Below are 27,076 nucleotides of genomic sequence, written 5' to 3'. Positions count from 1 at the left end.
CAGTGCATCAAAACTATTTCAGTGATCTATACTAAACAGTACAGTTTAGTAACTAAACCAATTGCCCCTAAATAAAGCATTCTAAAGAACACATTAAGATGCCTTTAACCCATTACTTAGGTAGTCCAGGGCATGACCTCCACACTGAAATCGGACTGTAACAAAATTAATTAAGATTTGATACAATAATACAGCTTTCAGGATGCAGTCTACATGGAATGAGAGCAGCCCTTAGAATTTAATCTTTCCTTACCAGAGGTTTCAGCTACGAAGCCATTTAGGAGATCATGAATAAATCTTTACAGCAAAATCATTTTCCCCTTGTATGGGGAAAATAGGAAGTGGAACTTCAAGATCATTTCATCAGCTGACTCAAAATAAAACTGCATGAAGTTCCCAAGTTAAAAGATATATGCAACAATATCTTGCTGCATGCTTAAACATTACTGTGCCCCAGCAATACTGTGTAACAACTCAACTTCGGATGGCAAAAGCTGCACATTTTCATTCCAACATTCTTCTTAAAGGGAGTTGATACTACTGCTAACAGTACTGAGCACTGACAAAAAAAAAAAAAGCAGTGTCATCTCAATAACAAAGAACATGATAGCCCAACTTTGCAGGAAACAAGTTCCTACTGTTTCATTACTCTTCTGAACAATATTAATATGCAGATACACTGGGTATTTTTTCCATATATATTTCAATATACATGGGGTGCCTCAACTATTCCAGTTACATATCATAGCAGAATACTACACACAGTACTAGGCCAGGTTAAAAGTAAGTTCCAAATCTACATTTACATAGGTACCAGGACTTAAAAAGAAGTCAACTGAGCCAGGTGAAGTCTTAGAAAACTTTGAGAGAAGTGTAGTATATGTCAACTATGGAAAAAAATAAATATACCACTCCTTCCACAGAAGCTGTTCCTCAGACCAGGTTTTCAAACGATCCCCATTAAACCAACCCCTTTTCCTTTGCAGTTAAGGCATATCTCAATCTGGAGTCATTATTCAACTCAGCAGCAGTACAGAATCACAACAGGTAAGGCAGAGAAAAACACCAGGCAAGGGAATAAAGCCATAACATACAGTCTGAGAAGCACCTCTGTCTCCTCAGTATTAGCCTACTGAAAGTTTAAAAGCATTCTCTTCCACAGGCCAGACTGCACAAACTGCAGACAGCTTTCCAGATTACACAGGCTCAAAGATTCTGAAGGTGGGGGGGGGTGTGTGGTGTGTGTCTAAGAACAGGATTTTGATTGTTTTGTTAAAAACAGAATCTAGAGCTACTAGTTTTCCCCTCAGAATTTTCTGTAAGAATCTAAAACTTACAGCTGGATTTTGAAGGTCATATCTCTAAAAACCTAACTGCACAACTACCCAAGGACTTTAAATAAATGTCCAAACTGGCTGACTGGGCTAACCTAGATACTAGGCATTACTAGTAACCTAACTCTCTGAAGAATGCAGAAACATTTTTGGAAACTAACTGCAAGACAAGTGTGGATTTTAACAGAGTGCCACTTTGCCTAACACTATCTCAAGAAGAGGCCCATGGGCATCCCTACCAAAACCAGCACAGAAACCACAGCCATACTTCCACAGCTGTTCTCTCCCTGAGCCATAGGGTATCTGAAGCTGGGAGTGCAAGCCATATAACCTTAGTCTTTGTGTTTAGTAGTCTGATGATTTTTTCTTCTATGAGCTTTTCAGTCCAGTGTGCACTATGCAACTCTAATGTTAATAAAGATGCTTGAGAGATACCCAACACATATCCAACTTTATTTTTGGTTGGGGTGAAAAAGGCAAATGAATAAAAAATAATAAGAAGAAAAGATCAATGAGCAAACCAGGTGTTTACACAGGGTCTGTAACACACAAAACTGAACGAGCTGTACCTTCCCATAAGGTTGCTTCATTCTTGTCAGGTTTAGCTATTCTGTAAAGTACAGTTTCATTACCTCAGTCATTCACATTTAAATAGTAATAGAACTGACCAATATTTACACTGAACATCATGCAGTATTCAAGTTACGTGGGGACAGCAAAACCATAATCAAGAAAACAGTGTCAATGTTTGCGCAAATTTGTTCATTCACAAGTTAAGGCTCAGCATCTCATGTCAGACAACCAAAAAGAAGTTTGCCATAACAACCTAAACAATCTGGGCACCTTTTAAGAAGTCACACGTGCATGCCATATTAAAAGCTCATATACAACAGTTCAGTTAAAAAAATTCAAACTGAAGAAGCTTCCAGAGCACCACCTTTAACTATCAAGCTTATTTCTGATTTTAAAAATAAACAAACAAAACACACTTGTTAGCATTACCCACTTCAGTGCTACAGGGAAGAAATGAAATCAATAGAAAAAGCACATGGTGAATCTCAGTAATGACTAAAAGCTAGTCTGTTAAACAGGCACACTTCTGCAGACTCCACACTATCTGCATTTTAAGTACTTTATTCCTCTGTGTAACACACAATGGAAATAAACTGTCATATAGTGATGAGCAGAAATGTGAGCTGTACAAATATGCACAGGCTGGCAAAAAGTATACCTAACCTTGCCCTTGAACGACTGTCAAGTATCAATGGTATCAAAGTTCCCATCTCATATTCCTCCAAATTACAACTTTTGTTGTAACAGAACCACAAAACACCAAGCAAGCAAGCACACACCACCAGAAAACACCACTCGTTGCCCGCTGCCTTTTGTAACCCTTACTATGAGAAGAAGCTTTTTCATATACAAAGACAGCAAGGTATCGGGACAGCTGCCAAGACATTTGAGAAAACTAAAAGTAAACCTCACACCACCACCACCACCACCACCCAAGTACAAACGCTAGAAGAGGCATACTTTAGAGTTATACTGCTTAAGGCACCTAGTAAAGAAGAAACCTACTTAGCAATTAGTACGGAACTGCTCTCATCAACTAAATTTTGTCAAAATACATTCATGAAAATGCAAGCAAAACCTACCAATGCTTTTCAACTAAACTGCCTCAGCTTCTGTATTCACAACACAAAACACATCAGAATTTCAGATCTGATGCCACAAAAGGTAGAAAAGTCCTTCAATAGTGACAGTGACAGGTGCAATAATGAATAACTTCAAATAGATTTTCCAAAGATTACCCCACTGTAATGAGCTTATCTATGTATTTCCTGCTGCAGATGTCAGTCTTCAGTTTGCAAATATAAGTGTTTAGACATTTTTCTTGGCTTAGAATGAACACTGCTACACTGGAATGCACAAAAAAGCTACCTAGAGCAGAGGCCTGTTTTAGGCTGAAAGGCTTAGACAGAACACCAACTTGAAGTTTCCTGATCAATAAAAATATGTTTTGAATGACAAAGTGCTACATGCACTATGAGTCAAGCACCAAATCATTACTCTTTATAGGTAAGCTATTCTTGTGTCTTGTAATCTCTATGTTTATTTAGATTGCCTTTAAAAACACAAGACAGACTAGCATTTTGAATTCATGACCTTTCACATGCAGTTATGATCAAACTTGGTTTTAAGGCTGGTATAAACACTGAACAACTAAGGTTAAGACAGTGAAGTAGTCATATGGAGGAGGGGAGGAAAGGAAGAACAGCAGTGGTAAAGGCTTATGGTAAGGACGAACATTTCCTTACTGCTTTTAAGCTCAATGCATTGTTACTGTTACTCTCTCTGCACACACAGTGAGAGTTAAAGTGTCTGGCTGGGACAAAATAGGACTACTGAATGTGATTTAGAAGGAGACAGCATCAGTTAGTTCAGGCCACATTGTCATTACTTAGCATTCAAGTCAGTTTATGACCTTCATTTATTAAAGAAAAAAACCAAAACCAACAACAACAAACAAAAAACCAAAAAATCCAACACAAAACCTCCACACCTCTTCATCATTCCTTAGGTCTTCAGCCTTCACTGTTTTAGTCTATTGCATTAGTAAAAGCCTCTACCCACAGCATAAAGGACACTGGATCTCCGAAGGAATAGATACATGTTATTTCCTCCACCTCTCATAGGCAGAGCAGCTGAGCCCTATCTTGCTGGTCACAACATGGAGCTGCCTATTCTTCCACGACATGTGCAGCTGTTACTGATTCATAATAGGCAATTCCTGGCTCCAGGGGAATAAAGTTACAGTGGTGTGAATATCCATGATTTCATGTGCCTATATAATATATATATTAACCTACTGAAGTATAATAGACATTTTAGAGACTGCTTTGTGCCTTTCTCAAATACTGAGTCCAAGAGCATAGCCCATACATCAGCAGAGAAACCCATCTATAGGACTTCAGAAAACATCACTTTAGACATCCCACCTCTCCCTCTTACCACCTAGTGCCATATAAACTACCAGAGACTGCAAAGCAAGATTTCGTACTTTGCATTAATTCATCATGTCCCTTCTGTGCAAGGACTATTTTAGCTTTATTGCCATTAAATGAGTGTATATGTAAAAGATTTAGCACATTGTATCTTGAAAAACTTCAACTTGACACTGCATATATTCTTAAGAGAACAAAATTCAGAGCTGCCTAACATACTATGCTTTTGAATTACCACTTACAACCTCAGTTTCATACTGCTTGCCACATTAAATGGTTTGATCATTCTATAAAACTGCATTTTTTCCCCATGCTGAGAACAAAGGACCAAACAGTAACTCATCAATAGAAAGCAAAAACAACATTACAATGGAAGGTGAGAAAAACTAGCAATAAACTTAAAATGTGTTGTTAACAAGAAATTCTAAGAGATGACAAAATGCTTGTCACAGTTTGCTATCACAAAGAAGTTTCTGTGGTACTGGGGACCACACTGATGTCCCAATGTTGCAGAGATAGGCTGTTTCCTTTAGGTTTATCAACACAGTATTACCAAAACATGGAAAGAAAAGTCTTCAAGACTAGTACTTCAGAGCTTTTTAGAATAGCAGCTTGAGGAAACTAAAAAGGTTTTTCAAATTTCAATTTCAAATTTCAAAATGCAAACATCTTTGGATTTTTCTGATAGCACACTTGTTCTGACAACTATCTACCTGAAGCCCTCAAATACCTGGTATTGCATGGCTTTTTTCTTAAGGAGGTGTTTTATTCCTTTCCTGATTGGTAAGTTAAAGGGAAGCACTACCCTACGAAGCACTGTTAGTGATCCACACGACAATGTATTCCTACTTCCTCCATCTATTCAGTATTATGACAGATTTCATCTAGTGGAGTCAGTTCAGTAACTGTAAGCCAAAGCAAGATGATGTTCTCTCCATCCCTGGAAATGATACTGCTGCCAAAAGCTGGCTTAGGACCTCAAATTCCAATTCCACCTGTACAGACAGTGCCATTTGCTGAAATGGCAGTCTGGCTTCCTTCAAATCCGCAGCAATACTGTCTAGCATTCTCAAGTAATGTGAATGCACAATTCATATTTAGCATGTGTTAAAGAGCAAAGTATTGAAACAATCCAGAGTAAACTTCTCCACTAGCATTTAGCTCTACAACCATCTGCAGAGAAATTACACCACAGCCTAACACACATATGCAACACTCTCTCTGTGAACCATGGGAATAAACCACAAAAACAAGACAAACATCCAGTATAAACATAGAAGTGAACTCTACATACACTCCTGACCACAGTGCAAAAGAGCCTGGAATAAGAGACTCTCTCCAGCAAATTTATTACTAAATCTTCCCCTTTTCTATCAAGTAAAAAAAAAGTGCTTCTTATCCAGAGTTCTCTTAAGCACAGGTCAAGTAAAGGGTCAAACCTACACTGCTGAGACACAGGACAATGACATTCATGAAAAGACTTAACACTGGAAAACAGTCAAAAAAATTTTCCCAGAAAATTATACCAGGGAAGTTACAATTTAATACAAGCCAAAATAAAATGTCAGATACCTCACTAATTTTTCAAATTACAGAGTTAAGTCAACCACTGGATATAACATTTAAAAATAATGAGGTTTCTAAATCATGCATAGGGACCTTCTTTACCTGCTGAAATGAATCGATAATGAATCAATTATGAACCAATTGAGGACTTGGTTTTACAGGTCTGGTTTTTTGATAGGCTCTCATTTACCAATGGGAATATCCACGTACCTTTTTCCTATTGCTCCTGGATGGCTTTGGAACTTCATACTACCCCACCATACAATGACAGAACTGTTTGTTACCTTCTGACTGGACTAGTCCCACAACACACCCATGATGTTAACACCTATAAAATTGTAGCTAGTAGGTTAGTTTATGGTGCACTTTTTCCTCAATAACATGAACTCATTAGGAGCCCTGTGAACTTACTAGGAGCACTTCAGAGCTTCTCTTCCCTCACCAGCTTCTCTAGATTCTATGAATGCTAAAGTTTTGCCTTTATTTCCAGGACATTCTGCAGCCCATGCCCCAACTACTAAAAGCTAGCCAAAGCTCCCAAACCCAACATTTAACAACTACTATCTACCAGCTCAAGGTCTTTCTGCACTAAAATACAGATGCTATGGAAACCCAGACCAGCCATAAGGGTTAATGCATTATCTGCAACGACTTCCTCCAACAAAGCCCTGAAGATCATCAAGACACCTCAGTGCTTTCTGTTCCAGCCCAAGATATGTCAAATTAGTTTTCAGTATTTAACTACCACTAAGCAAATTTCTGAACATCCTTTCAAGACACCACACCTCAGAGGCTGACAGAATGAACACGCAACAATGTTCTGTTAATCACTCATCCTACAGCTCTAGTAAGCATAAAAAAGCTGTCTAAAAAAAGAAAGAGGTACTCTGTAAATATGCATATTTCACTAATTCCCCACACATACTTTTTTCTCACTGAAGAAATCTTACATTACTGACAAAGAAAAGGGAAGCCGTTTTGCTTCAGTTTTGGTAGTTTAAATTTGTCCTCCTCACACAAACAGCAAGAAAATGAAGTATTTCCTATTGACTTGAAGTTCTGACCTGATGAAATAAATTAGATGCCCAGATGGACTGTATTAAACTATCTTTATTTCTAACATTTAAACAGTCTCATACAGTACCTGACCTACTTTAAGACCACAGCATCTTCATGAGGAAGCAGAGCTAATACACTATAATATCAATCATAACTTTCTTCTAACAAAACAGAAGATAAATAGCAAGAGATGGGCAAACAATATCATCATGCTGGGCAAACATACAAAATTAAAAAAAATAATAAATCATTGAGAAACAGAAGAGAGTGCCTAAATTTATCCATAAGCAGCTGAAGGATCCAACAGTTTTATCTAAGCAACCTGCTTAAAGGATTCCAGTAACTGTACAAAACAAAAATTCTGCAGGGCTCAAACTCAAGTTGGCTCCTACCTGTAGCCTTTCTTCTAAGCTTTTCAATAAAACCACACTGTTTTAAATTCTGCTTTTTTTCCTGAGATATAATATTTACAATTCAGTAACTGAGATATAGGTCAGACCACGATACTATAAAATCTTCTTCCTGAAGTCAGTTCCTATTTTCTGCCACTCTCTTCAGAATTTTTTCTTGTGTTTAAGTGGAAAGAAAAATCAAGTATCAAAAAGGCACATAGGACATGTCCTGCTGAATATACATCATACATAATTGAGGATGGGGGGGAGCAGATTTATCACACAGTTAAAAGCTGCATTTCTTAAGCAAAAACATAAAGGCACAGGGGAAACCAGGAATACAATTCTATCACTTGTGTTTAAAGAAACTTAAAAAGGGGAACTAAACCAAGAGAATTTAGAAACACAAGTAAACGGGACATTTCAAATAATTAAATCAAGGGAAACACTTGGAAGAAAAATGTTATGTACCGTGTAGACAGAGTAACTCAGGAATGATAATGGCACAGACAGAAGAGTAAGGAGAAGGAAAATATAAAGTGTTTTCATACTTATGCCGAGAAAGGTATTTTGGGTGAGACTCATTACAGATCAATGGAGTTCAGCAAAGCAACTTGTTTTGGAAAGGGAAGAAGGGGTGCAAGTTCGCATCTTTGAACACGCAATCATCGCACTTTCACAACAACAACACAGTCTTGCACAAAATCCTCGAGTTTGGAAAAGGAAAATGTGGAAAGAGAAGCCTATGCAGAACTGCGCTTTCCATGCTAACACCTTCTTAGCAGCCATGCTTTGAGTATAACATCTAATCAGCTAAGAATTTGAGGACTACAGCTCTTGACTTTGTAACGGAAAACAGACAGTAAGTAGCATGAAACGTATGTCTAAGGCAGCCCTTACTACAAAACTCTCTCCTCAAATGCAAGCTTGATAAGTCTCCTAGGCAAGCTACAAGATCTCTAATTAATTTCTATTTACAACTAGGAAGAAACAACCTTGAAGTCGTGAAATTGGTATAAAGGTATGAATGTAAACAGATGTTGGAAAGCAATCCTTTCTAATACCGCCCTCTTGAAAGCTTCCAATTCAACAGGCGTGAATTTTTAAACTCCTGATTAAATATAAAGGAAACAAATCTTTAAGAGTGGTCCTTAAACCTTAAGAGGATAGTTTCCTTTCTCACTTAAACTACCTGTGCTTGAAAAGACTGACAGACCAGGAAATTTTCAGACTTTTATTCTACCCTCGATTCATGCAATTCACCCTCACATTTGTTTAACCAGAAAGATCCTCCCAGAACAGGGTTAGTCCCTGAATGTAGAATACACAGAAATACATACACAATGGTGGAAGGCAGAGAGCACAGGGTATGTACAGGCTCATTAAACAGGAAGAGGATATACTGGCTGCTGCTTTTGTGTTTGTGTATCTGTATTCTGATGCATTAGTCGTTTGATGCATATCTTGATATTAAAGCTAGTTTTTCCTCTTACAAGTACAAAGTGGGAATGAAGTGGAAAAAGAACAAATAACTTATTACATATACCTAAGGCCAGCGAGTGACAGTATTCTGTTCCAGGACAGCAGATTCACACACACACTCCTTTAAAACAAAAACTTGAAAATATATTAGCTTACAAGCATTCAAAACTCACACTGAACAGTCTTTATAACTGATACTGCAATAACTACATATACATTTCTGAGGTATACGATCACATAGTTATGGCACAATTACACCTACAAGCAAAGCAGTTACTCAGAACAGTAGCAGATTTAAGTGCTTGCCACACTGCACTTTTTTCTACCTGAAACAAATCAGTATTAGGCAGGTTTTTGTGAACAACCTAAGTTTTACTGGAATAAAAGACAGGGTGTTAGCTATTAAAGCGAAAAGAAAAATAAAGCTGCGTCACTAATTCTCAAACATTAAGGTTACTGAATTTTGTTCTTTCCCATTATTGTTATCAATATTTTACTGCATACAATTAAAACCCAATCCTTTGCTGAAATCCATGATATGATAGATCAAATCTGAAAAAGTCAGGAAGATAACCTTATGGGGCTCCTCCTTAAGACAGGCTGTGAAAATTCCCAGGGGGTTAAAGTCTTTCCATACAAGCCTGGCCTCAAAACGACTTGCATAAGTTCCTCTCCTTCAACTCCAAAACTCTGCCAGCTGTATTACTTCTTGTGCTATTAAGAATGCTGCTAACGAAGTTGTATTTGTGGGTTTTCCCCCTCAGTCTTAATTTAAGTAATTTGAGAGGGATTTTTAATCTCCTCCATGGTTAACCATACTCACTGTAAATAAACAAGTACTAAATAAGTCTAACCTTTTTTTAATCGTTAAGTCTGAACATGAACAATTGGTCTCACTGTAGTTAACTCTGCTATACATAAAGCCACTACTGTTACATGCCTTATTTTTGTGCAATTACTGGGAAGTCAAGAAAAGGTTAAAAATAATTTGAGTTGCATACATTAAACTAATTCCTTAAGACTGGTCTACAATTAGCTTTTCTGGAACAGCTTTTTCAGGAGGAATTAAATTGCTCTTCTACACAGATAGCTGATATAGACAATAAACAAACTAGAAGAAGAACATCCTCCACCTAGAATGTTAAAGTCCTGACTTAGAATTCTTCCAAATTTGAGTTTGTTTATCCATATCCTCCCTCATTTCAAGAGAACCTGGACTGCTGATCAACTCCAGAAAAAAACCAAAGGCACTGATGATCAACCAACTCTTAAGTATGTTCAACATTACTTCAGAGCATGACATGTACACCTTCGTTCATATACAGAACTAATACCACATTATCAAACCACTTTCATGGCAGTCCCCTGCTTACAACTTCAAATTAGCGTCTGACTTCTCTATGATATAAAAACCGGCCATCTATCATGATTCCTAATCTTTTACACAGAACTGCTAGCTTCTAGGAAGTTGTCAAATCCCACAGACATAATCTATACTTCTTGTTCCTAGCTGATCATGGTAAATTTTGCTTCTTCCTATTTCAAACTGGGATGGGGGGGGGGAGGGGGAACAACAAAAAAAACCCCAAACTCCATCCTCAAATAAGTCTCACCACTCTGTAATAGAAGTCTATGCCACCACCATCCCTCTGACTTCAAAAAGAAAACACTGCTGGTACAGGTGGGTTTCATATCATAGAATTAACCGGTTTCTTTAGATAGTCGGAGACAGTGCGTAAATTGCTCACTATAGAAGCTGCTCCTCACCATCTGATAGACTCCTAACTTGTATGAATTTTCAGGTGCACAGAACACCTTCCAACATTAAACACAACAGAACAGAAAGCTTTGGTGTAATTGTAAAGTGAAAAACCCAGTAAACTGTCAATATTACCAGTCAGGAGCTGGACACAGAGAGAGAAGGGGAAAAGAAAACACTTAATCACCTGAGTATTTTGACATGGTATAGGAGTTTTCATATACTTGAAATTTGGCCATATTTGTGGTGAGCTGTCATGGGGTTTTTTTCTCTCAAAATTCTCAGGCTAAGGATTTCATATCTTTTTCACACAGGTATGTCTGAAGTAAGTTCCTAAGCTCAATACCAAACGGTAAATTAAGTCTGTTATATGAGCTCACAGAAGAATCTCCCCCAGCTCGGAACTGAAGCATCTGTAGACACTTGAGACAAAACTGCGACAAACCCTTATTTCTCTGTTCCCCTCCTATCAAATTAGATTCCTAAGAGCATACATGTTTGATAATCTACGAGTTCAGCGTTTTTAAAATTAAACACACAAAAAAAGAACACTGTGGCATATAAAATTAACGCCTCTTACTACAAGTGAGCAGAAAAGGTGGGAAAAGAGAGACATGAATAGGAAGCAATATTTTTCCAGTTTGTGGGACTCCTGAATCAAAGAGTATGCAAAAAATCTCTCTCTCTCCTCTCTCCCTTTACTTTAAGCCCTTCAATGTTTCAGCTCCACTAAAGGAGTTCAGTTCATCTGTTTCAACATTATACTTGACTTCTACAACCGGGGGGGGGGGGGGGGGGAAGGCAGCAGCACAAATTCTCTTCCATTAGTAAACCAAAAACTTTATAGGGAGTTTCCTGACCTTATCTCAAAGAAAAAAAAAAAAATAATCCAGACTTGAAACTGATGATTCAGTTACAGTATCTGTAATGATTTTATATTCATGTAACTCTGATTGCCCCTACAAGATCCTGAAACAGTATCAGTGAACTGTGCATCAGCAAGGTAGTGATTATTTTAAGAGTACCTAGATGCCACAAACACAGTTGTTAGAAGAAAATACATACTTGTATGGACACACACACAGAATGCAGTTTCTTAAGCTGGCAAGAATGTAATGAATGAAAAAGACTAAGGAGATTTAGTGAAGTTCACAGATGTAATTCAAGACCATTCATACACTGACTCCCTACACCTCTGCTATACCCTTTTAAATTCCTCATGATTTAGATGGTGACATATGGGCCCCTTGTACATTCCTTACTTTCTCCTCGATAAGGCAAAACCAGCTGTTTCAGCATCAAGAGAACATGGATATGGTAAACTCCCAATGCCTCCAGAGCAGATTTGGGAGAAGGCAGGCGTATTTTCTGTGCAGGCATTGCTTGGAAGAGATCTATGGTATCTGGGCTCAAGGTAGTTTAATGGAGAGGATCTGATCCCTGAGCCTACCCAAACTGTGTAAAATGGAAGTTAACCAAGTAGTGGTTTGCTAAATTAAGACACATCCTATCAGCAAATACGTTCATTCAAATACTTTGGAACACTTTAAACATTAGGTTAGCTTCATCAGGTCTTCCACAGCATTTAGCAAATACTGACAGGTCATACTGGTATTAGGAAAAAAATATTATGTCTAATAATGAAATTTTACCAAATAAGCTTTTCTTAAACATCCCCAAAGCCAAGGCAGGGAAGGTAACTACAACTATGGATTTAAAGAGATCAAAAGCACATTCTGAAATATGTCAACATTTTGCTCAAACACCAGGTAACAGAGTATGACAGTATTTACAGATGACAACTGTACATACAGACTTAATCCCACCGTTTGTGCAACCTGTTGGCTATATCACAACACATAGGCAAAGGAGAATAGTAAGAATTGAATGAGCAGCTGTACATCTTATAATTTCAGAATCTGGGTGCTCAATTCTTCTACCTGCTGCTAGCAACACTAACTAAAATTAGAAAGCAGGCTCAAATTTTAAACTCTGAACCTTAAAAACAGAACTCCACATAGTGCATCAGTCTGGCAGAGATCTAGCAGGACAAGAAAGCTGCTACTCCAGAATTAAAATAAGGGCAACGATTAATCACCAGAAGAGGGAGTTAAGAGTGATACAATAAAGCATCAGGACTTCTCACTTTTATGTTCCTTCCCCGCAATACCAAGGACAGAGACACCAGGATTTAGAAAGGTTTACCTGACAGAAATATCCACCTAACCTATACAAACTTGAATATACACAGGACTAAATGGAAATGTAACACCCAAAACCTTAGTATGACCACAGTAATACCAGCATTTACATCAAGATACACTCACTCAAGAAAACAAAACAAAAAAATTCACACCCATGATAATTACCAAGAGCTAGTAACAGTTCTATGGGTATGTCATCAACATAGCTGTATTCTCCTATTTAGATAATTAATGTCTTTGAAGTATACTAGGACATTTAATTATAAGTATCTCTGCTCACACACTATTCTTTGTTGAGGCACTGCTTTGGCTAGGAAGTTCACATTTCCTAACAATTTAAATATGCCTTATAAATGTTGATATGAGGTGCTTCAAATACAACTTTGTTTTGACTTTTTGAAGAGAGTTTAAAAAATAGTTATATACACAGTAACTTTCCATAACCATTTTTTTGTTAATTATCTACAGTCTCAAAAAAACCCTTAAGTTTCTATTTCTTACCTAAGAGAATCTAGAGGATGAGGACGCAGTGTGTGTCCTAACTCCTTCCCTTTCAGAAAAATACAGGGAAAACAAGTATAGTTTTCTTTGGTTTGCTTGGAAGCCATCAAATTAGGATGTCTGTAGAGCTATGCATGCTTCCTTTCTGAAACATAAGTTACTGAACATGTTCAAAAAGCATCACTGTCTTACCTTTTCAGCAGGGCATTTTGTCCCAAATAACTAAAGCTACCTCTGCTCTGCTTTTCCAGCTGTTGTTCTTTCAGTCTAGAATCTGAATTTCCAGTTAAGGAAAAACAAAAGCAACACCTCAAAAAACACAAAACAAAAGGCCACATAACTTTGTGTTTGGTTTTTTTTTGGTTGTTTTTTTTTGTTTTGTTTTTTTTTTTTAATCTTTCACAAAGGATAAAAAAAATCCAATCCATCTACTACTTTATTCAGGCTGTTATGAATTAAAATGGATTTGTTAGCCGAATCTGTATTACTGTATTAACAGTGGTCTATTGTTTGGTTCTCAAAATTACAGCACTAAGGATGCATTTTGCTCAAAAACAGGATTTTGAGATAATGCAGGGGATGTTTAGCATTGCGTACGAAATGTCATTACATTTTGAAGGGTGATTTTTTTTTCTTTCTTAGAGATGCATATGTATCCTGATAGTTTTTAGTTTCTCAGATTTAGCAACAGACTTGGCAACAGCTACAATGTGTTTACCCTAGAAACTTGGGAGCTAAATCAACTGTCAGAACACAGTTGATAACTTCAAGTCCCTCTGTCTGTGTGTCAAAGAGCTTTTTACTATAGTCTTTACCTCCAAGCAAATCCACTAACTGAAATTATGACTAAGCAGAAAGGTATACTTTACTTGTTAATAGAATCAACATCACTTTAAGGTCCTTAGCTGTCACTTTTAAGTTACTATATCCTTATCATCAGTTGCGTATTTTAGAACTCAGATAAATGTAGCGATTTCGTTTTTCCTTCACAAGACTTACAGAATGTTGCTGCTCAACTGTAGGTTCCAATTGTACTAATGAAGATGCACTATTTTCCATATTTATTCTTTGTAGGAAGAGGATGGAATAATGATAAGGTGAAAGGGAAACAAAATAAGATTCCTTTTTGTGCATCAAAACACTAATTAGTCATTTAAATATCTTGTAACTTGATGCTTGAATATTAAATCTCTTTGATTGCGTTTTTCTCTAGGGAAAGTTACTTAGTCAAGAGGAGAGCTCTTAACTCCAAATACGTGTTCATTTAAAATTACATTTATGCAAAACTCAAGGCAATGTTAGAATTCTATTTATAAAATAGTTATAAATGCTTGCTCACACTAGTTGAAGCCATCCCCCCCCCCCAGATTCTTATACATACTTTGCCATCTGTTTGTAAAGAAATGGATAGTACAAAATACCTGTTATTTTTGTAAGTATTGGGAAGAAATCTTCTAATACAAGTCTTCAACTGCTGCAAAACACTAGCAACTCCCAACTTCCCTAAACCCTGCACAGCGTGAAGTTTGGGAAACAGGATGCAGTAGGGTATTAAATCTATAAGGTTTATTATAACTTGAGTCAACTACCATGCCTCTTTGTCAACACCAATATAAAACTGAAGAGAAAAATTTTGGCGTAACAATAGGGAAGGAAGAAATTCAGCAAATGTCCAGAAATAAGAAGGGGGAAGAGTTTAACATCAACTATTTTATGCAAGAAGAACTGAAAAGAATTCAGGAAGACACCCGTGTTTACTTATGGCAAACAAATTTCTCTTGGGGGTGTGTGTACACATTTTTTTAAAGCAAAAGCATGAGCAAACTGTGGAGAACGTCTACTTAACCCCTACAGCTCTGAAGTTTAACCCTCAAAGCTAGACTGAGTAAACAAAAGTGTCATGTTAACCACAGAAATAAGTCTTACAATTAACATTTGAAAATTTACTCTTGCTCAGAACTACTTTTCCTTAGCTAGGACATGTGTCTCTGTGTTTATGGAGGCTATATAGTTACCCAATGTAATTTTCTAGCCTGAAAACTTGTAACTGCCACGCAAACAGTAAAAGAGAAAGATAGCAACCTGACATTTCTACATAAATGTACGCATGCACTCTTGCTCACTTTAACTGAGAAATAAACTCGGCAAGGAAGCATATAGCAAATATAACAAAATTTTAAGTTCTGCTACACATGCAAATTAAGGGTGCTCTCACATTCGGAATCTACAGGTACCAACTCAGAATACATCTACTGCATCAAAAGGAACATGAGCATCTAAGCATAGCTACCTACTGCTTAAATATTACTAAAAGGATGGCCACACCAAAATTTTGAGCGCCTTCACATCACAAAAACAAACAGCACCAAAACAAAACCATAAAGAAACCCCACGTTTCACATTATACATTTTAGTGGATGTTTAAAGCAACTTATTTGCACAGGACTTGGAAATATTATGTTAAAATGGTAGATAGGCAGGTACACTAGAAAAGCCTCAGAGAGTAGTTACTAAATAGACAACAACATGCCCAGTACTACTCTTCAGGCTGAACGATTTCTAGAGACATTTCATAAAAATTCACAGAATCTGTTAACTTCCAGCAATAGCGGCACAAAGAGAAGACTACATTTGAAGAAGAGATGTGTAGTTTAAGTTTTAAAGAAGTAACTCAAAGTTTGCTGGTCTTGAAATGCAAACAGGAACTTTACAGCCCGTCACGTTCGAAGAAGCCTGACAGCTAGCAGAAGTCAAGACTATGAAATTGTCGAATTTGTTCTTATCACTAGATTTCAAAACCTGTTCACATAAGTGTATTTCTACAGTTCTATTTGCTGTGCTTAATGCACAAATGAAGAAAACTGATTATACCAAAGAAATAACTAAAGATCTGCAAACACTGAAAACAAGTTACCCACTTCAGAAGAGGTCTTCAGCAATAACAGCTATTGAATGTTATATCTGTCTTGGAACACGCTGAGTGAATGATTAAGTTATCCTGAAGTCTGAAAAGGTTTGTTTCATTCTCCACTAAGACAGCAAAACTGAGAGGGAACCGATAGGCTTTTGGCCTCCGAAGATGGATTTTCTTACTCGGAGTAGTACTTCAGTACTGACTTTTGCATTTCCATGCAGCGAATATCACAATTTTCCTCACACCACGCCTGCCTGAAGGCACTTGCAGGATTTTCAAATAAAAGCAAACACAAACCCTTCCACTTCCCATCTCTGGCGGCAAACTCCCGCACCGCAAAAAATCCCAAAACAAAACGCCCAAACCAAAGCAAAACAACCCACCCACCCGCTACGAGCAACACCGAGCGCTGCTGCCGCTGGAGCAGCCCCGCGGCCGAGCCGGGCGGGCGGCGGTACCGCCCGTCAGGAGGAGGCACGCCGCCGCCACACGTGCGGGGGGATGCCGGCTGACAGCCCCGCCGCCCGCCCCCGGCCCGGCCGCTGCTCCCCGCTCCCCCAACAGGGCGGCCCGGGCCGGCGCGCGCTCCCGCGCCGGCAGCCACAACTTCCGAGCGCCACCCGCCGCCGAGCGCCCCCTGCGGCGGCGGCCGGCTCGGCAGCGCCACCCGGTGGGGCAGAGCGGGCACGGCGCCGCCGAAGCCCGTCTCCGCGCCGCTGCCGCACAAGGCCCGGCCCAAGAACCAAGAGACAAAATGGCGGCCGCCCGCGATATCACGTGACCCCCTTTGTGCCTTTCGGGGCCTCGTCGAAGGCCGCCGGCTACCGCGGGGCGCGGGCTGGGGGAAGAGGGGGCCGCAGGAAAGCGCTGGGGAACGGTGCGGTAAGGGGCCGCCGGGCTCGGCGCCTTCCCTTCCCAGGTCCCGTCCCCCCCCCCTCCCGGCGGGCGGGGAGAGCGGGGAGAAGATGGCGGCCATTTTGTGCTTGCGCAGAGGCGAAGGTGGGGGCCCCGGGTGCGGGGGGGATGGAGGGACCCGGCCGGGGGGGGGGGGGGGGTCTCACGTACCGACTCCTCTTCCTTCTCCATGCCCGTGGGCATCTGCGGCACGGCCCGGTTAATGGAGGCATATTCGGCCAAGTCGGGCAGGTCCTCGCAGCGGAAGACGGGCAGCGGCTTGGACGCGTCCAGCGCCCGGGCCCGGAACGACAGTTTGCTCATGTTAGGCGGCGATGGCGGCTCCGGCTGGGGAGGGGGGGGCGACAGCAAGAGCGCTCCGAGCTGAGAGCCGGACCCCGCCGAGCGCTCTCATGGAGGGACCGGGGCTCCCCCGGCAGGGCGGGGCGCACTCCGACACGGGGCCCGGCGGCGCCGGCTGGCGCGGCTGGGCTGGGCGCTGGCTTCTGTCCTCCGCCGCTCCGGCTCCGCTCAATACGCCACGGCCAACATGGCGGACATTAAACCTCGACTGGCCGCCTCTTTCAGCCAACCCCAGCGCCACAGCCATTCCCACACTGCATCGCGCAGGGGCGCGGGCACAGCGCCGCCCGGGGGAGAGCGCGCGCAGCGCGGGCACGGGAGCGCGGGCTCGGGAGCGCGGCCGAGCTCGCCGCGGCCGGGCAGCGGGCACGGGGCACCGCTCGCGGGGGTGGGGGCGCAGCGGCTCCCCGCGGGTCCCCGTCTCTCGTGGCGGGGCAGGAGGGGAGGGCCTGCTCCTCGGCGTGCTGTCGGGGCCGCTCCGCTCGCCTGCCGCCGAGTTGCGCCGGGGAAGGCGCGCTCCGCTCCTACGGGGGCAAGGCGGTTCAGCTGGCCCCGGGTCCCGCCGCCCCCCGGAGGGGCAGCCTGCCCCAAGGAAGAGCGGCAGCGCCTTTCCCTGACGGCCTCTGCGCGACGGGAAGCCCGGGGAAGGGGAGCGGGAAAGCGCCGGCCCCGACCTTTCCGTTCACCCGGGGGCCGGCCGGGCGTCGGCCCGAAGGACAGCCTTGCCCCGAGCGCTGAGCTCACCCCGGCCCGGCCGGGCGGCGGGGCTGCCCGCTTCGCTTCGAGGGCGGCGGCCTCCGAGCAGCGGCCGGAGCGACGCCCGGCGCGGGGGTCCGACTGCGGGGCGGCCGCGCAGCCGAGGAGCCGCCCAGGGAGGGGGCAGCGCTCCCCGCCTCAGGGCCCGGCCCGGGCGCCGCGGCGGGTGGCAGCCCCTGTCCCGGGCGCCCCGCGGCGCCTTCGGGAGTCAGGCGGCACCCGCTGCCCCCGCCGCGCCCGGGCCCTCCCTGCACCGCGGAACCCAGTTCGCATTCGTATTAAATGAAGGAGACGCACAGGCACCTCCCTGAAAACGCTTAGCACGGCCAGAGGCGGTCATCTCCACAACGTTATTTCTCAGAGGCGTTCAGAAACTTGGTCCGGTAGCGAAGTGCAGGCGCGTGAACTAGTTTAACCCTTGCCTGGATTTAAGTTACGTTACCCGTTCTAGCGAACTCGCTACAGGCAAAGGTTGGAACTAATGTGAGCATGTCTCATTAGGTAGCTCGTTTACATCTCAATGATTCGATTAAATTGGTGCAGTATTCTACTATAAGAGAAGGGTAGGAAATTTGGAATCTCACTTGTCTCAGCGATATCTCCACATGCCGCCCCAGGTCACCACAGCCCAGCCATAATAAAAACGTCAAAAAACGTCTCTCCCAGGCCCTCGCTAGAGCTGTCTAGTTAGGGAACACTTCACGTGCTTATTATGTATGTTATGTTCTTGCATTAAGTAATAATGTAATTCTAGTTCTAGAGTTAAATAAATCCACCTTCTTGAAGTTATGTTTGCTTTCATTAAAAATTGTGGTTTGTTTGACTTTTAAGTATCCCTCTACTTTTAAAGAAAAATACTGTAGTTTTGTGCTGTTATATGAGAATCAGTAGACAGAACTTGTTCTTTAGTACATATTACTCCTGGGAAATAGAAATTTCAAAAGTAGGACATAAATGTAACAAAAGCATTAGAAAAGCTTTAGTTTGCTTAGTAATTTTTAAAATCTGGTATCTCTATAATAGAAGAAAAAGCCATTTATTTTTTTAATAGCATCACCTCTTTAATAATACCACTCATCCTCAACCTTAACCACCTCCTAGCCACTGGATTAAATACTGCTAGATATAGTTGTTAACAGCAATTTAAAGCCAACTATTTGCATGTCTAACTTCCCCATAGGTCTCCCAAACTGTTTCACCTGCAAGTCATTTAGCTTCACAGCCTCTCTGGGACAGGAAATTATATCTGTATTGCAAACGGGTAATGCCGTGGAAAGCAGCTGCTAGGGAGAAAGAGGTTTTTTTTTGGGTTTTTTTTTTTTTTTTTTTTAACAGGAGGGTTGATTTGCTTTGAGGGTTTTTTTGTTGTTTTGGGGGGTTTGTTTTTTTTCTAAAGGAGAGTGGCATGAACTAAGGAATATCATTGTATTCATTTGTATTTTGGTAGTTATATCGGAACCAAACGTTACAAAATGCATACTGCTTTTTACACTAATTTTAAAGCTTAATGCACGTGCTAGCTAGAAATAGTAATCCTAAAATAAACTGAACATAAAACTACAGTTTTCCACAAATACTGAATAATTTAATTTATCCAACTAACAGACAGGTAAGGTGATGACAAAAAAAACCCCACCAAACCACCCAAACAACATGCTCTCATAGATTGGCTTTGACCTAAAACTCTAAATGAAAATTAAATACCTGGCAGCTAAGCAAAAAATAAGCTATTAAATAAAACTCTCCACTTCCACTGATGAAAGAAAAATAATACAAATGAAAAGCAAGTATAGAAAATATCCTGAACGATAAAGAATATTCAAGTTTAAAGTTATCCTCAATTGACCTTTGCATTTCTAACCCTACCACAGGCTTGCAAAAGTGCAGAACAAGCAAAATGGACAATAGCATTTGGATACAAACAGGACAATATGCATTAAGAAAGAGTTTTGGCCTGAAACTCTTGGACTCATCAGCTTCTAATGTTTTGCCAACAAAATACATTGCATTTAACTGTTTTGTAGAAGTTGATTAGTTCTCAAAATTACCTAAATTAATTTGATATTAAGATGAAAAGTGTGGTATTTGAAAACAGTGCGACATCAGCCCTAAGTTCTGTTCTGTAGAAGCGGTAACAGGAAAAATGTAAACAGAGAGAACATAAACAGACTGATGTTCCTGTTTTACCTTCCTTTCAGTTAGGATATGCAGATATATTTTGTTTTACCATTTTGTAGCATTTACCAACATGCTTACATTACATTTGTAGACATCAGTGCTGCACTATGACAGTAGTTAATGTAAAATTAGTATGTTTTGCATGATGACCAAAATACTCTTTGCCAGCTCTCAGTAAAAGATCAGTGAGTATAAACTCCTTTGTTGTACCAAAGTGCTGTCTGTCCATTTTAAAACCTGGATATTAATGAACTGTGATGTAACTGAAATATAATGAATACAGCATTTCTAACTACTGGGGTGGGTGGGTGTACAAACCACTGAAATTAGATCTTTAACACTGGAGGCATTTATTTCAGGCTCCATCTTTTTATGGTCTCAAAATACTTAATTAAAATGACAAGCTTTACTAAAATGAAATAACTTTGTATACCAGCTATGTAAGTGGTAAATTTCAATATACATTCAGAGTACTCTATTCAGACTGAGCATTAAGGGCAGAGATCCAGCAAGCCTGAGCTGTACAGCTACAGAAAGGGATCTTCTGTGTTATCATCTAAATCAGGTTTGTGAAGCGCAAAAACTTAACTTGCTACTTTGGTTTGCAAGTTCCATGTACCATTTGACAAGGTTTTTTATAAATTTTAGCATTTATTTAGTTTTGTGGCTTAAAACTATTTCAGTAGTTTCTTTAAGCATGAGTTGTAGTCTTCTGAACGTGGGTTTAATATTGTCTACCAATGGCAATCATAATCACAAAATAGCGATGCATAAAGGTCGTATAGATTAAACTGTGTGTCATCTGTGGTGTTTTCTGGAATCAAGCAACTCCATATTTTAAGTGTATAAGATTCTAGGAGACAGTTGTTTGACTTCTAAAAAACCTATTTTCTTTAATATATTCTTGGTTTTGTTTTTTATATTAGTTTATCTCTAATTAAGTACTTTATTTCAACCTTTAGCTCCTTTATTTTATGTTGCCTTTATTTAAAGGCTGGTACTACATATATGAGTTTTATATTGTTCTGCTTTTAAGGAAAGACTTTATTTGAGAAAATAAATATCCACAGCAATATGTAGTGTTATACTAACAGTGAACATTTGATGTCATTCCACTCTCCAGCCTCATTGGAAGGGGATAGTGTTTGTTTTTGAGAGTTTTTGAAGCTGTCTTCCTACCTTGTCTTTCCCCCCAAAACAGATACACTGGAATACAGAATCAAACTGGTATTAGAAACCAAGTACATTTGACTCCTTACACACATTTCTAGCCATACTTTTCTTGTACCTACTTAAAACTTTACCAGACAAGAATTAAAAGTAGAACGTTAAAGGTAAAACATTTCTCACTTGCCAACTATTTAAAAATAGTTTTTACGTACAGAAGTTTTTACATACATAATAAAGTATTTTCATAAACTGAGGAATATGCTGAGTACATTAAATGATACACTAACTTGCTTATTCATAAATATTTGCAATATTTCATTTTTCTCACTCTGGGAATACTTAACACCCTGCTTCTCTTAATGTACAGCTCACTAATTCATTGTTAATTTATATAGCAATTTTGTTGACCTGGTTTTTTGCCTTTTATCTCCATAAATGCTGACTACTCTGAACTGATAAAAAGCATCACTGGTGTTTCCTGCCCCCCCCCCCTTTCAATAATCACGTATTAAGAAATGACGCGTTATGAAGTTACTATACTTTGATTTCTTTCCCTTACTCTTAGGGTATTTGGAAAGATGTAGGTGGCGCTTTTGTTTTGTAGTAAGCTATTATGGATTCTGTAAGTATATTCCTATTTGCTGGTGATGCTTCTGTTCACATTTGCTTCTCAGCTATCTTTATTTTTTTCTTTATATTTTGTAACATTAGATAGCTGTATTCTTTTAGATCATCTCAGTGAGCTACCTGGAGTTTGAATTAAAATGAGGTAAGTGTAGGCAAATATGACATTAGAGGTTCTTCATTATTTTATAAAATGGCGCATTAGACTAGTAAGTAGATGCATATAGAAATTATCTTAACAGCAGGAAGATTTCAACCATAAATGAACTGATGTAATTCATAGTGAATTTCACCTTATTTGCTGGTGTCAACTTGTCTGTTTTAAAAGAGATAATGGAACTGTCAAACACTGAAAGAGTTCAGACCCCATACTACAAAACCGGTGTAGAACACATTTGTGGTAACTTCTGCCACTTTTTTTAAAGATAACTTAGTGTTTCATAGCTTTGGCATCTCAAAGAATGGGCTGATATATTCACTTAAGTTATTTTAGGTGTTCGTGGTTGAGATGTGTTAGGTACTTCTCAAGGCTCTTCCCATGAGACTATCACTTTCTCATATATTGCCTTTGTTAACAGTATCAGTTTAAGATACTGTGGTCCGGCTTTCTGCGCTGCCATTTGTTCTTTCTCCTCTCTAGCTGCACTGCCCCTTCATTTGTATCAGCACCCTTGCTCACGAAGCTGCACCAAGTGGGAATTTGATCAGATACTTTAACAACTCAGTAAAAAACCCCAACTACATAAATCAGAAGCAACTTAAAAAGAGCCATGCTAGAAGTTATATTCCCTCACTAGCTAGTTTACTGCCACTGCCCTTTTCTTTCACATGATACAGTTTGTGAAGGCTACAGAATATAGTAGTCTGGAATGATAAAACCTGTGCAAAACCATGTGAAAATGATCAAACTGTATATGCAGTTTAATATACACTCAAAGCAGTAATACACCATCATATGCTATATATAAAAACCTTTGCATACAAGACTAGTGTCTAAACTAGCCTGTAAAGGAAGGATTTCTTATTTTCTTTCAGACTGCTAACGTATCACTTCGTATGGGTGGGGCTTTACAGTTTCAAGTACATCTATAACAGGCAACATTTTTCTATATGAGTGGAAGGATTTTAATGCTGATTTAATGGTGTAGTCTTATTTGGGGAATGGGTTGCCAGCCATACATATTCAACAGTAGGTATGCATACTGGATGAGTCCAGCATCCTCAGGGAAATTAAGCTGAGCCTCAAAGGCATTATGCCAACGAGCTACATCCAAAAGAGGAGGAAAAGTCACTAGCCAGCAATTCTACTGAGAAGAAACAAAGCTGAGAGAGAAGCAGCAAAAGCTGTTACCACATGTCTACTTTTGCAGCTGTAGCTAAGCTCTTAAAGATGGTGGAGGCAGCTGCTTCCATAGGAGGTGCAGAAAGACTGCAAGAACTAATGTCTTAGGATTATTATTTTACAGACTCAACCTCTGTCCCAACATCACCTGTACAGATAGGAGCCCATTTTGCCTTTCTCTTACCTAAAATGTATCTGAAGGCACTAAGGGTTTGTGGGAGTTTTTTAGTACTGTCAGAAAGGAATTAGCTTCCTTTATATAGCTTGTTCAGGAGATTTAAGTTTGTATGTGTATAGGGAAAACACATAACAGTAGAAGCAGCTATTCTGTTAGATATAGCAGTGAAAAAAAGATAAAAATTGTATTGAGACCCTTCTGTATGGAAATATATCTTTCCCTGTTTAAGTTTCAATGGATCCAGAATAGTTATCCTAAGAATTGTAAGGGTTAAAAGACAAGTGATTTCTGTTTCTTCTTCCATTTCATTCCATAATATGTATTCCTTCCAAAATATTAGGTTAGACGCACCTTGAATTCTTGCTTTAGTAATCTTCTCCAGCAACTTGTTTCACAGAATAATCTTATAGGATTAAGTAGTAAGAGAGACAAAGTTTTAAGGAGTACCCTTTTGCAAAGTTAAAAAAAAAAAAAGGGGGAGTGGTGGCCAAAAAAAAAATGCAGAAGTTTCTGACTTCATGCTCCAGGTTTTTTTAAAACCTTTATCTAAAACATTTTCTATTCTGAAATACAAGACAATAATAATATTAAAATCAATTTATTCTTTTTTCATGCTAATCACTCTAAAACATTATGATAAACAACATTTGAGCTGGGCAGACAGGCTAGCCACCTCTTACTTAGGCATGGACTTCTGCAAACATTGGTTTATAACACATGAATAATTTCTGAGTCAAGTGAGGTTAATCACATGGTTATGCATTTCCAGTAGAAGATTTTTGCCCTTCTGCTGGCTCTTATCCTTTTTTTTGCTGGAAATGCAAAGGATCAAGGGGTTTTTTTTGGAAGCCAAATACAAACAAGAAAAAGTAAACAAAAACCGAATCAAACGCAGCCAACCAACCAACAAAACTCAAACCAAATTTACAAAGTCTCAAAAGTCTCACATCCTCTTGCCAATGCAACTCTTAATTCATTAATCAAAGAGATTAGTCTAGACTACTTTTATATTCTGCATAGGATAAGGTGAAAGGCTAGAAATGTAAAACAAATCGAGAAATTATTGTTGTACATAGATCCGTTGTACATAGATGGTAGGCACAGTGATGCACACTGTCCTGAATCCTTCAATTGACCTTTTTTTCAATTAAGCTAGAAATAAACAAAAAACCGCACACCACAAACACACACACCGCACCACCACATAAACCTTAGGCTGCCACAGTGCTCACACACTAAGCCGGGATAAAGGACTAAACTGGGGACAAGCTACATTCCTCTGCATAAATTTAGAAAGTTTACTACTACACCATCAAATGCATGGCTCTATGTATGTGCAAATATATAGCATATTCAATCTAGGTAAACTCATATGTTCTAACTTTTAAAATATTTTTTAAATAAATAATTAACATTAATACCTTCCACTCCCAAGACAGGATTTCTATCCTGCAAGTCAATATCTGAAAATTGTTTCAAGTGCTTTAGAGTTTCCTGATGGCATATTCAAGTATTTGCAAAACTTCAGAATTGCATTGCTGATGTTAAATAATGTAGTTATAGTCTGTTATCTACTCTATAATGTCAAATGCTTTAAATTGCAGTTTCTGAATCAGAACGAAAAGTAGTATTGTGTGCTTGCCTCTGACAATTCAGAAAAACATTGATTTATATCTAGGTAGGAATTATCTAAGCTTCAGAAGTCTTTTGGTGCAGAAAAGTATACTTGCATCTTGGAACGAAGAGGCATTTCCTGATGTGTGTGATGCATATGGAGTAGAAGTAGGGGGTGGTCAAGATATATATATATTTATTTTTTTTAATGTGTTAGTGGAATATACCTACATACCTACAGTATAACTAAACTCTTATGAATTCCAGATCAAGTTAATAGGATTGTATTATTAAGTACTTAACACAGGCTATACCACCTCTACTTAAGGTAAATAAATTTCTCCAAAGAAAGGAAAAAAACATAAATAGATCAGCTTTTGGATTTCAGAAGTCTGATGGTATTAGTTTGCAAGCACACAAAAATTCTTTCAACCTCACGTGGATTTCTTTACACTACACACTGTATTTTGAAATATACTTCTAAATCGACCATGACAGGATGTTATAAAGATATTGTCTCCTGGGATACAAACTAATCATGATCGTATTTATAACCAAACACTTCTATAAACACTTCAGAAAGCTCAAATAATATTGCTGTATTAGTGGGAAAAAAAGCTAATTAGTAAGTTTGAAAATACATATCCAGCAGAAGAGGCTAGATCTGAATACTGAACTGATCTGGTAAGACTGTTTTTATTTTATATATATATATATATATATATAATATATACACACACATGTATATATATTTGAATGATAGAATCAGGCATAAAAATTAAAAACTGTTTGGTTTAACTTGGAGAAAATACATTTTCAGAGGTTTTTTGACATTTAGAGAATGAAAAAAACTTGCAGGAGGTGGGCAGATGTTGAGAGGGAAAGTGTTTTTGTTTAGATGGAAATATGAAGTTGTCCTGAGAAGAAAGATTGAGAAATCATATTATATAGTTTTCTCTATGTCACTAAGGTAAGTGGGCACAGAAAACTCAATCTGATGTGATATCACTGGCATTTTTTGCATTTTCTTCCTCCTCCCAGCCCCCCCCAAATGAAATCCTCAAGTCTGCTGTAAGGGCAACCTGAGAAATACAACCAAGTAGAAAGCAGTTTTCTCAGATCATTTAGAGTACAAGCAGTCAGGTCTTTCAGCCCCTCACCTCTCTCCATGCAGACACTCCATTTTTATTCTCTTATTAAAACAGTGCATTTTACAGTTGTTTTGTAGTCAATGGGCTCGCAGATAAGTGATCAATAGAAGGTCAATCTGTTATTTAACTTGAAATTTAGACAAAATATGTAAATATCTATAATGAAAAGCAAGAAAGGCTTTGAAAAACAGAGGATGTTGCAAATAGTTCATGGCCCTGAGGGAAGGAATAGACACCATAAATATGTCAAGCTGGGGCATAACAAGATAAACTCAAGGAGAACCAAACAGTCAATGAGACCAAACAGAAAACTGCTTGAACTGTGTGAACTCTCCTAATCAGCCTAACTAAAAGATCCACCCTCGAGCCAAGGAAGCCCCCTACTAACAAAGCCCCCTCCCCACAGAAAATGCACTGTGAAAAAAAGAATGCTGTACCTCTAAATGGAGACGAGGCTCCTAAGAAACAATGAGAATTGTGACTAAATGTGATTGTAAACAATTGTTCAAAGTGTATAAAACGTTTGACTATGTGTTTAGAGGTGTGCTAGCTTTGTAGATTTACCACCTAGCACCCACCTCTGCGCAGAT

General features: G+C 39.4%; 2 protein-coding genes across 12 annotated transcripts in view; one reads left to right on the top strand and one right to left on the bottom strand.

Annotated features, from left to right (window-relative positions):
• The window catches only part of EPC1 (enhancer of polycomb homolog 1), a 68,054-nt gene that overhangs the window by 33,245 nt on the left and 7,733 nt on the right, over positions 1-27,076 (bottom strand). For 9 of the 11 annotated variants that reach the window (XR_008731706.1, XR_008731707.1, XR_008731708.1 and 6 more), the window contains exon 1: positions 17,282-17,714. The exons of the other annotated variants lie outside the window; for them this stretch is intronic. Coding sequence is in view for 6 of the 9 variants with exons in the window: in XM_055706921.1 (XP_055562896.1) it covers positions 17,282-17,434 (153 nt within the window). In the remaining 3 variants the exon portion in view is untranslated. Of the gene's footprint in view, positions 1-17,281; positions 17,715-27,076 lie in introns of those variants that run through there. 11 annotated transcript variants of the gene reach the window in all.
• On the top strand, positions 17,661-18,515 carry LOC129735879 (translation initiation factor IF-2-like). Its single transcript, XM_055707627.1, has one exon. It carries the CDS (start codon positions 17,661-17,663, stop codon positions 18,513-18,515), a length of 855 nt encoding a protein of 284 aa, XP_055563602.1.

Source organism: Falco cherrug, chromosome 4 (assembly GCF_023634085.1).
Source record: "Falco cherrug isolate bFalChe1 chromosome 4, bFalChe1.pri, whole genome shotgun sequence".
In the NCBI taxonomy this organism is placed as follows: domain Eukaryota; kingdom Metazoa; phylum Chordata; class Aves; order Falconiformes; family Falconidae; genus Falco; species Falco cherrug.
Note: the sequence above shows the minus strand (reverse complement) of the source record. Positions and strands in the feature narration are given on the sequence as shown.